Source organism: Drosophila teissieri, chromosome X (assembly GCF_016746235.2).
Source record: "Drosophila teissieri strain GT53w chromosome X, Prin_Dtei_1.1, whole genome shotgun sequence".
Classification (NCBI taxonomy): domain Eukaryota; kingdom Metazoa; phylum Arthropoda; class Insecta; order Diptera; family Drosophilidae; genus Drosophila; species Drosophila teissieri.
Window position 1 is genome coordinate 21225025 of NC_053034.1, and position 11680 is coordinate 21236704.

General features: G+C 40.6%; 2 protein-coding genes across 2 annotated transcripts; one reads left to right on the plus strand and one right to left on the minus strand.

Annotated features, from left to right (window-relative positions):
- Positions 1 to 2772: 2772 nt before the first annotated feature.
- LOC122624417 lies at positions 2773 to 4625 on the minus strand. Its single transcript, XM_043803948.1, has 2 exons — positions 3306 to 4625; positions 2773 to 3241 (listed from the first exon to the last, which is right to left on the minus strand). The coding sequence occupies exons 1-2, from the start codon at positions 4482 to 4484 to the stop codon at positions 3224 to 3226; spliced, it is 1197 nt and encodes a 398-aa protein (XP_043659883.1). The 5' UTR covers positions 4485 to 4625; the 3' UTR covers positions 2773 to 3223.
- Positions 4626 to 5813: 1188 nt separating this feature from the next.
- Positions 5814 to 9770, plus strand: LOC122624350 (uncharacterized protein K02A2.6-like). Its single transcript, XM_043803857.1, has 2 exons — positions 5814 to 5936; positions 6597 to 9770. The coding sequence occupies exons 1-2, from the start codon at positions 5814 to 5816 to the stop codon at positions 9768 to 9770; spliced, it is 3297 nt and encodes a 1098-aa protein (XP_043659792.1).
- The last annotated feature ends 1910 nt before the right edge of the window (positions 9771 to 11680 follow it).

Genomic DNA, 11680 nt, shown 5'->3' on the forward strand with positions numbered 1-11680 from the left:
ACGTGCCTCTATAGGAAATGATTCTACGAGGCCGACTATAGTATTCGAAATATTTTTCTAATGAACAATTTACCTCCTTAGTACTGGTGGAGTTGACAGGATATAATTTAACAAACTTCGTGAACGCATCAATAATCACCAACAAATGCTTTCTCTTCGAGTTAATAGACGGAAGGGGACCTAGGTGGTCAATATGTATCGTATCAAACGGGACTGGAACTTTAGGTATACTATGAAGCGTTCTATTATGAATGCTCTTCGGGACTGAATGTAGAATACACGGTAGACAATTCTTTATAAACAAATCAACCTTACTTCTCATACCGGGAAACCAATATTTTTCTCTCATTTTATTAACACACTTATCTGTCGCAAAATGTCCCAATTTTTCATGAAATTTCCTAATTAAATCTTTCTGCATTCGGCTCGGAACATATGTACATACACATTTTCTCATTATCCTTCGATCTATACACTATTCCATCTATCAACACAAAATTTTCAACTTCACCAATCTCTAACTTCTCTCGCACTCGACGTATTTCGGAATCCCTTATCTGTTCGGTCTGCAACAGTAAATCAATATCATAAGGGGACGCACCTACAATTCCAATAATATTCTCAACTTCCGGGGCAAACCTAACGGATTTAACACGTTTCTTACGATTACAAGGTACATCACATGTCGTAGGTTGAAAAGATCTCTTAGTTCCACGGGGTTCAGAAAGTTCACACGGTTTACAAGGTTCACTAGGTTCACACGGTCTACAAGGTTCGGAATATTCACACGGTTTACAAGGTTCACTAGGCTTACAAGGTTCACTAGGTTCAGAAGATCCATACGGTTTACAAGGTTCAATATCTCTTGACGGAATCGGACACGGATCGGAAATTCCCTCCACCTCTCTTAGCAACTCTGTTTGCCTACTAAGCGCATCTACATGGGCCATGTTTGACCCCGGCCTATGGGCTATAGAATAATTAAAACTTTCCAACTCAAGGGACCAACGGGCGATACGGGGATTTAAAGCCTTTTTACTCAAGGTTTGAACTAAGGAACTACAGTCGGTTACTATCAAAAAGGGTTTATGTTCCAGATATATTCGAAAACGGCGCAGGGCATATATGATTGCCAAGGTCTCAAGTTCAAAACTATGATAACGAGATTCGGCTGCAGTGGCCTTTCTTGAATAAAAGAAAACAGGGTGAAGTTTATTATCCGGCTGTCGCTGCAATAAAACAGCCCCAAATCCATGGGAACTCGCATCCGTATGCAATTCGGTTTCATAATGAGGATTAAAGATTGACAGGAAGGGAGGACTCGATAACGCTGTCCTTAACTGCAGGAATGCATCCTTTTCGGAACACGACATGGGGAATGGCCCCCCTTTTCTAAGTAGGTCAGTTAAAGGCGCGAAAAATTTGGAACAAACTTTCTAAAATAAGAGAATAAACCTAAACAGGAATGCAAGGTCTTGCTATTAATCGGTTCCGGGTATTGTTTTATAGCAGTTAAATGTGTATCGTTAGGCAAAATTCCTTGAACACTAACATCATAACCTAGGTAATCTATTCCTTTCTGCAGAAAACTACTTTTTTTCAAATTTATTTCAAGGTTAAACTCAACGAGCCTGTCTAACAATCTGGCTAATATGCTAGTTATGATAAGTAGGTTCTTATTAAGTTGCAGGGAGTTGCAGAGTGTCTTAAGTTGGGTATTTAATTTTAATTAAGAATCAATACGTCCGTTCGGTTTGCCTTCGATTTTCAGAATGAATCTATATTTTATTCGTTGGTTATTCTCAGCTTTGCTTGTTACATTTGTTTACTTAAAGTGCTGATCTGGCCGAAAAGTGGAATTGGAGCGGATGCAGTTCTGTGGTGAGGGGTATCGGGTGAACCCCGATGTTTGTAGCGGCTCAGCATTTCAAGTGCCTTCCGATACCAAATACTTGTGGACGTCATCTGAATCTTTGATTGTCGAAGGGGGGTCTCGGCGGGGACCGCCGAGGGTAATTGCTGAGGCGACACTTAAGCCTCTGGCTGTCGAGGGGGTTTCGGCGGGGGACCGCCGAGGGCGTATGCTGAGGCGGTAACTTGCTTTTATGCTCTTCTACGGAATATGATGCTAAAATAATATCGTCCATATAAACAACTATCTGACGGTTTTTTACAAAGTCTCTCAGGGCATCGGAAATAAATCTTTGGAAAACGGCAGGACCATTCTTAAGCCCAAAAGGCATTCTCAAGTATTCGAACTGACCATCCGGAGTTACGAATGCGGTATATTTCACGGATTCAGCTTCAACACCTATGTGATGAAAGCCACTTTTAAGATCTATGACTGAAAACACGGATTTACCCTCAAGGTATTCCAAGCAATCTTCGATAAGGGGTAACGGGAAATTATCTCTAGCGGTCTTCTTATTTAACCCACGGTAATCAATACACATCCTTACGTTTCCATCTTTTTTCTTAACTAAAACCACAGCTGAGGCATACGGCGAATTACTAGGTCGGATAATTCTGTTGGCTAACAGATCATTAACGGTCTCGGAAACTATTTCTCTCTCACGATATGACAACCTTCTAGGGGCACAATAAAATGGTGTAGAATCAGTAAGACGAATGCCCATTCTATACTTTGGCTCACTAAAACTTTTGGAAAACTTATTAATATATTGGTTTTGTATTATTTCACGACACTCTTGCAATGAGGCGCGACCAAACTCACTGCCTACTTGAACTACGTCATCCCCACTTGATATTCTACAATTCTCGAACTGTTGCATCCATTCTTGAAAGATCTGAGGCTTCACCGGAGTTGCAACTGCGTTTACATATGGATTCCTATCTTTACTTTCGGTTATATTTTTGTTTGGGTAATATGTACTAGTAAATAGGGATGCACAGATCGGGTTTGAGGATAATGCATTGGTTTTGTTTAATGATAATTGATTGAGATTCTTTTTAATAACATTTTTGCGTTTGACTAACTTAAGTGATAACTTTCTAAGTACATCTCTGCCCAGTAATATAGGCGTTGGTAATATATTATTAGGAATTACATAGGCTTCAATGCTGTAATACTCTTCTTGAAACAAAAGAACAATCTTAATTTTTCCAAATGTCAAAACGTTTTGGCCGCTCAGGCCGCGAAATCTACTTTTTTTCAACTGATCATCCTTCAATTCTTGCGGAATAAGTTCCTTGTTGATAAAGCTCACTGGGCATCCGGTATCTAGTAACGCAAAAATGTTATCAATATCAATGCACCCCTCTTTACTAAGTACTCGTATGCTTACTAATTGAATATAAGGATTTCCGCCAGTTGAATCGTCGTCGTCTTCCTTCTCGTCTAGCATGTCGTCATTACAAGGGGCAGCCGCTTGCAAACGCTTCGGGCACCGTCGATAATGATGCCCAGTCTCGAAACAGCGGAAGCAAGCGCCTTCCGGGCGCTTCGGTTTCTTACACTGGCTGCTGAAGTGCCCCATCGCTCGGCAATTGAAGCACCTTATGCTCCCGACATCTCCTCCAGCATGTGCAGGTTTCGCTACAGTCACCTGCCTCAATGGTGTAACTGGTGTCCTTCGCCTGTTCACCGTCTGTACCATCTGGTATCTCATCATCTTCTCACGCAGCTCTTCGAGGGAAGCACAGTAATATAATGGAGCTGCACATCCGGTATGGTCCTGCAGACCATCTACGATGTATTTTACGATGTCCACGTCCTCAAAGGTCCCTTGCTCGGCAATATGACGCATCGCAATAAAATATTGCAGCAGCGATTCATTCACACGAATAGAACGGCTCTGCAACTGCTTTGCCACCTGGTGATTCGTCATTCGGAATCCAAAAGTTTTTCGCAGACTCTCACTTAGCTCATTCCAAGTAGCCGGTTTTTCGAGCATAATGTATGAGCGAGCCGATCCCTCCAGCATTCGACTTCCCAGTGTCCAACGTTGAGAGCTGTCCAGTCCGTACATAACTGCAGCCAGCTCGAAGTCACGAATCCATGCGTGCACAGACATGTTGTCGTCTCCCGAAAATTTTCGTAAATTAGCCTCAAGGTCTCTGATCTCAACCACGGGCTTGCGGTCCAGCGAATTGCCTTCCAAGGCGGCAACCTTCGCTTTCAACTCCGCGAGATCCTTTCGTGCTGTATACAACGTCATCTGCTTCGTAATTTCGGTCAACTCGTCCGACACCCGCTCCTCCTGCTCACTCTCTCTTCCCGCGACGCTCTCTGCCACGCTCACAGCGACGCTTTCAGCGACGCTCTCCGCCACGTCATCAGCCACGCCATCCGCTCCGATCGGCTCTCCGCCTTCTTTTATGGCATTATCCTGGTCTACCACCATAGCCTTTACCATTCCCCGCAGCTGGTGAATGGTCTCCTCGCCGGTCAACGGCACTCGCTTCTCGGAAAGCCATTTTGCAAGCTCCTCCATTGTCAGATTAAGAATGACTGAATACTTCATTCTCAAGCCGAAATATTACTTTGGGCGAACCCCACACCTGATTTGTAGTACTCCAGGTTTTATTTTATAATAATTTAACGTCGGATTGCTTTTATTTTATTTGATTTTTTCTTTTCGCTATTTTATTTGCGCGTCGGTCGTTTTTCTCCAAAATCAAAAGTGACCCTCTTTCTTTATTCTTATAATCTACCTTAATTCTATTTAGATCGATAACACTTTATATCGATATCGTAACATTATACAATTTGGTTACACTAAGGCGCGCGGTTCAAAATGGGATGTGTGGGAACCAGCACCACGATGCTGAGAGAGGATCGACGGCTCTCTCTCTCTTTCTCTCACACACTTTACTTGACGGTACTCTTTTGTTATACATACTTAATTCGTAGTTATTAGTCTGACTTTGACTTTGGAAGCAATCACATCGAAGTGTAATAAATAAGTTGACGATCTAAATTGTGGTTGTGTTATTCTTTAAAAGTACAGGTTGTTACATTGGCGACGAGGTAAAAAAAAAAACACTATGAAATTAAACTAAAGCGAAGGAATAAAAACATAATTAATGAAATAATCGTGTGCAAGTATGTATGTGTGCAAGCGATTTCTGCAAAGCCCCGTTGTTTTTTTTTTTCTTTTCTTCGGTTCTTTTGCGTTTGGTTCTTCGTTTCTTGTGTGAGACACAAGAACACACACATACATGCAGGTGTACACAAAGCAACGGAATTGGTTGCAGATCAGTGCATATACACACACACAGACGTGTGCATGTGCATTTTTAACATAAAATTCTATATGACAGTGGTCAGAGAGGTATATTGTAATGAAAAAAAAAAGAAAAATAACTGTAAATAAAAAAAAAAAAGAGATAAGTTTTATCTGACAGTGGTCAGAGGCAAACGGCCGATGAAAATAAAATACACATTAAACAAATGTTTAATAAGAAATAACTATATTATTTGACAGCGGTCAAAGGCAAATTGCCGGTACAGTTATTTAACAAGGGTTGAAAAAAAAAATTCTATCTGACAGTGGTCAGAGGCAATCAGCCGATGAAAATATATATATTTGTATGTATGCATACCGGTGTGTGTACCTGTGCGTATGGACAACCATTTAATAAGCAGTACGTATTTTGCCTGACAGTGGTCAGCGGTCGAGTACAGAGACAGAAAGACAATTTGTGATAACTTACATAGCCAACTATCATACTGCGATTATAGAGTGGGTTTAAGCAAAGAGAAAAAGAATATAATTAAAATAGAAATTACTTGAAAAAAAAAACCATAAAATTAATTTTTGGTTTTTTTCTAGACATAAAGCTTGTTCGTGATGGCGGACAGCGTAATAAAACCATTCCTTTGTGAGAATGTGGAGAAGGCGTTACTTCGAGATGAATGGGAGAAGTGGCTCCGAGCTTTCAACATATACCTACAGGTGGAAAGCGTCAACTCGGTAACTCAGAAGAGAATGAAATTATTACACTTGGGGGGCACGCAACTTCAGACGGTTGCATACGCACTACCGGATGCTATAGTTGAATATAATGAAGAAGCTGATAATGACGTTTTCTCCATATTGGTTGAGAAATTAACATCGTACTTTTCTCCCAAACAAAATTCGACGTTCGAGAGACACCTTTTTAGGAAAATATCTCCTGACGAAGGCGAAACAGTGGGGAAATTTATACTTCGATTGCGTCAGCAACTTCAAAAATGCCAGTTTGGTTCCACGAAAGCCGAGATAGAAGAAATATGTCTAAAGGACAAACTTATTGATACTTGGGCTAACTCAGAACTTAAAAAGAAACTGTTAGAGAAAGAACAAACATTAAGTGAAGTTATCAACGCGTGTCAGGTAGATGAAGAAATAAATAAACAGTCACATCTGATGTTTCCGAAACATTTACCAGACACCGTCAATAAAATTTCTAATTGGAAACCACGGAAACTGCATAATAGCGAGTGTGGAAGGTGTGGGCGGTCAGGCCATAAAGAAGATAGTCCCACGTGCCCGGCCCGGCAGATAAAGTGTAACCGGTGCTCTCGGCTGGGTCATTTTGCCAGCAAATGCCGAACGATTCTAAAACGCCCATACCCACAATCGAACGATCAGAATTTCAAGCGCATAAATATACATCGAATTGAAGATTCAAACCAAGAGGGTAACGAGACAAAGCGGGAACATTGCTTAAAAATACACAGTGACGAGGAACATGAAGAATTGATTACATGCCAAATTGGAGGCGAGAACGTTTCATTAATAATCGATTCCGGCTCCCGGTTCAACCTGATCTCGCAAGACGATTGGTTTGTTTTAAAAACAAAGAATGCAGCAGTTTTCAATGTTCGCGCGAATGCGCATAATCAGTTTAAGGGATATGCCTCGGACGAAATTTTAAATGTTATTTGTGTCTTTGAGGCACCAATAGCGATCAAGGATAATCCGGAACAAATTGCATCATTTTTCGTCATTGAAAAAGGACGGCAGTCATTGCTTGGAAGGGAAACGGCTACAAAGCTAAATGTTCTCCGAATGGGGTTACCGGTTAATCACATTGAAATCATAGCGCCGTTCCCAAAATGGAAAAGCGTTAGCGTTAAGCTAACAATAGATCCGGATATTGACCCCGTAAAACAACCAATGAGGCGAATTCCGGTGGCGTTGGAAGACAAGGTGAATGCTAAGTTAGAAGAAGCACACCGCATGGACATTATTGAACCGGTGAGTGGTCACAGTCCTTGGATCTCCCCGATGGTAATTGCGTTTAAGCCGAATGGCGACATTCGACTATGTCTGGATATGCGACAGGCCAACCGAGCCATTCTTCGTGAAAACTATCCTCTGCCTACGTTCGAATCCTTTATGACTAAATTACGAAATGCCAAATTATTTTCACGATTGGATCTAAAGGACGCATATCACCAGTTGGAACTAGACGAAGCAAGTAGACCGATTACCACTTTCATCACACCTCGAGGACTGTTCAGATACAAGCGATTGATGTTTGGCATAAACGCGGCGCCTGAAATCTTCCAAAGACGGCTCGAGGAACTTCTTTCATCGTGCGAGAACGTAATGAATTATATCGACGACGTAATAATTTTTGGAAATAGCGAACAGGAACATGATGCTGCAGTCAAAAAGGTTCGTAAGGTCTTCAAAGAATATAATATACTCCTAAACGATGAGAAGTGCATTTGGAAGACGACCAAAATCAAATTCTTGGGACACATCTTAACGAATACAGGGATAATGGCTGATCCTGAGAAAATAGCTGCTATCGGTTCCTTTCGAGCACCCAAAAATAAAGAAGAGACGCGGAGTTTCCTTGGCTTGGTCACTTACGTGGGTAAATTTATTCCAGACCTGGCCGATTTGACTGAACCACTGCGTGGGTTGTTAAAAAAGGATGAGAAGTTCATCTGGGGACCAGTTCAAGACCAGGGGTTTCAAAAACTCAAGTCAGCATTAGCTAAAATCCCAAGTCTCTCATATTTTGACCCCAACAATAAAACTAGAGTGATAGCAGATGCTAGCCCTGTAGCTTTGGGGGCAGTATTATTACAATTTAACAATGATCACGAGCCAAAAATAATTGAATTTGCTAGTCGAAGCTTAACCGATGTGGAGAAACGATACTCCCAAACGGAGAAAGAAAGTTTGGCTTTGGTCTGGGCAGTAGAAAGATATTATTTTTACTTACTGGGACTGGAGTTTGAATTAGTGACGGACCATAAGCCTCTGGAGACAATTTTTAAACCAACATCAAAACCGCCGGCACGGATTGAAAGATGGCTGTTGCGCCTCCAGGCGTATAAATTTAAAGTTATATACAAATCCGGGAAGGAAAATATTGCTGACAGTTTATCACGGCTGTGTGAACAGGCATCATCAGAGTGTTACGATATCAAGGGCGAGCACAGCATACTCTTGATAATCAAAAATGCGGTACCCACGTCGATTGAGATATCTGAGTTGGCCGAGAAGAGCATTCATGACGAAGAAATCGTTGACGCAATGATGTGCCTCCAACAGGGTTCTTGGAACTCTGCACTTTCAAGTAAACTGTACCCATTCCGACACGAATTATCAACGGTGGGAACAATTATGTTGAGGGGAGTACGCATTGTTATTCCATCAAAGCTAAGGCAGAAAGTGTTGACGTTGGCACACGAAGGCCATCCAGGCGAATCGGCAATGAAGCGGCGATTAAGAGCCAAAGTGTGGTGGCCCCAAATAGACAAAGACGCCGAAAGATTTGTAAAGGACTGCATGGATTGTACTCTGGTTTCTCGAGCAGCAAATCCGCCGCCGATGAAGAGAACTGAATTTCCGAACGGTCCGTGGCTTGCAGTGGCAACAGACTTGCTAGGGCCATTGCCGAATAACGAATACATCTTAGTCCTAATCGATTATTATTCAAGATATATGGAATTTAAGTTCTTGCGATCTATTACATCGGAGTCGCTTATTGACGCGTGTAAAGAAATTTTCTGTAGACTTGGGTACCCAAAACAGCTGCGAACGGATAACGGTCGACAGTACGTAAGCGCTGAGTTCCGACACTATTGCAAATTATGCGGGATTGAACAAATCACGACGCCTCCTTATTGGCCACAGGCCAATGGCGAGGTAGAAAATATGAATAAAGCGCTCGTCAAACGTCTGAAAATTGCCCATCTGCACAAGAGGAATCTGAAGGATGAGATTCGATCGTTCACGTTCATGTATAACGTCACTCCTCATGGAACTACAGGCACAGCTCCAACTGAGTTAATGTTTAATCGAGTCATTCGAGATAAGATCCCAGGGGTACAAGATTTGGTAGGCGAATTTTCTGATTCAGCGGAAAAAGATAGAGACTGTATCGTTAAGCAAAAGGGAAAGGAAGTTGCAGACAAAAGAAGGGGAGCAAGAGAAGCGGATATCAGAGTAGGAGACAAAGTGGTCCTTAAAAATGTAGTTTTTCCCCACAAGCTTACTCCGAACTTCGACACTACTGAATATGAAGTGGTGGAGAGGAAAGGAAATATAGTGAAAGTAAAAGGGGAGGGCCGAACCCTTATGAGGAATGTAAGTCATCTTAAAAAGTTTCCGAAACAGAGTACACCGTCCGATGCGCCTAACATTGACCCCTTACCTATGCTTGATGCGGGTCAGTCTCTGGATCCTGGGACACCACCAAGCTTGCCGACCCCGGAAGAGAACGAGACACACGACATGGATGCCCTGAAGCTGAAGCTGGTGAGGAAGGAAGGGATGTGGGAACCAGCACCACGATGCTGAGAGAGGATCGACGGCTCTCTCTCTCTTTCTCTCACACACTTTACTTGACGGTACTCTTTTGTTATACATACTTAATTCGTAGTTATTAGTCTGACTTTGACTTTGGAAGCAATCACATCGAAGTGTAATAAATAAGTTGACGATCTAAATTGTGGTTGTGTTATTCTTTAAAAGTACAGGTTGTTACAGGATGTTTACAATATCATATATTTTCTTCTTTTTAATTTTTATATAACTGTTACCCAGTGACCGAATAACGCTGATCAAACTCCTCCTCCCGTTTTCATTCATTTTTCCTTCACTTTTTTTTTTAAATGTACACTTCACTTAATACTTGCGGTTTTTGTGTGTGTGTGTATTTTTATGTGCATCTTTTTCTTACATAGTTAGTAAGACAGGGAGCTTCATTTTTGGTCCGTAGACGGCTGCGCCAGTTATAGTTCCGGGGGTAGTTGTCGAGGAAATAGATCGGCTGTAGTTTTAAACTTGTAGGGTAATTCAGCTTGTTTGAAAGAATACTTGTGAAGAACTTGGATGTCAAAATCAGACTGACTTTATATTTTAGCTTTGGCCACAATGAGACCTCCGCCGTTTAAGTACATACAAAGGGATACATAGTCATAAGCATAAATACAAATGTAAATAAACTGCTGTGTCGGATTGTCTTGAGTTGGAGTGGGGGCCTGTTGTAATTAATATATTATCGCCATGTAATTAATATAATATATCTTTGTCAAAAGAGAGAGAGCGATCCGGTCACTTCATGGTTCTTTATTTGAATGAATCTTCTGAGCTGATTTTGGGTTCAGCTAACCCGCACATATATTGCTTATCTCTATATATTTCTGAATTGCATTTATACATATACATATGTATGCAGAAGGCATGCATATGTTTATGTATGGCTTGACCACTTGAGCTGCAAAGTGCATGCTCAGCATTCCCAGGCTCCGCGATCGGCTTATGTATAAGCGTTCGATCATATTTCTTGGGCGCTGGAATGCTTATATTATTGTTGTTGGTCATTTTGGGTATTTGTATGTCTTTATTTAGTCTGGCACAATGTGACTATGTACAAACGTTAAGACATACCCATTCTTTGATATATGGAAGGGTAGATATGCTACACCTCCCTTTTTAAAGAAATGACGTAATACATGTAGTCATTTAGTTTTAGTGTGAATTTATTGTGTTTTTTTTTTTTAATTATATATTGAAATGAAATTTATTTGTTTCTTATTATATACTTAATTATTAGTAATGCTCTGTCTCGAGGGTAAAGGCATTTGTGTGTAATGACAAGTAAAGTTTTAAATTGAATTACGTTATGTTTTAAGTTTAAATTTCTTAGAAGAATATATATATTTTTTTGTATTTTTATGTATTTTTTTTTTTTTTGGGGTTGATCAGACCTTTTCTTTAATGAAACGTTTCATCGATTATATATTTTTAACCTATCCTTATGTACTTTTTGTTTCTTATTCTTGTTATCTTTAATTATAATGTTATCCCTATCTTCTATGGTTTCTACCGTATAAGGACCTAAATATGCTGGATCTAACTTATGACCCGCTTCGTTTCTTAGACTTACTTTATCTCCTACTTTTAATTCAAAATCTAACGATTTCTTATCGTAGTTTTGTTTCCTATAAGACTTAGCTTTTTCTAACATAAGTCTAGCTCTGTTGTATGCTATTTCTAATCTAAATTTTATTTCCTTAGAGTAATCTTCTACATTATAAAGTGGTTCTACTCTATTTATTTTATTAAAATCTGCGAACTGTCTTGGTAATCTACCAAAGACTAGTTCATATGGACAGTACTCATGCATGACTGATGGTGTTGTGTTGAAACAATGTGTGAAATATTGTATCCAAACGTCCCAATCAGTTTTATCAGCAGAAATGTAC

Coding starts and splice junctions, on each gene's coding strand:
- LOC122624350 (XM_043803857.1), top strand. CDS start 5,814: ATGGCGGACAGCGTAATAAAACCATTCCTTTGTGAGAATGTGGAGAAG. Junction 5,937..6,596: donor AGGTGGAAAGCGTCAACTCG/GTAACTCAGAAG, acceptor TCGAACGATCAG/AATTTCAAGCGCATAAATAT.
- LOC122624417 (XM_043803948.1), bottom strand. CDS start 4,484: ATGAAGTATTCAGTCATTCTTAATCTGACAATGGAGGAGCTTGCAAAA.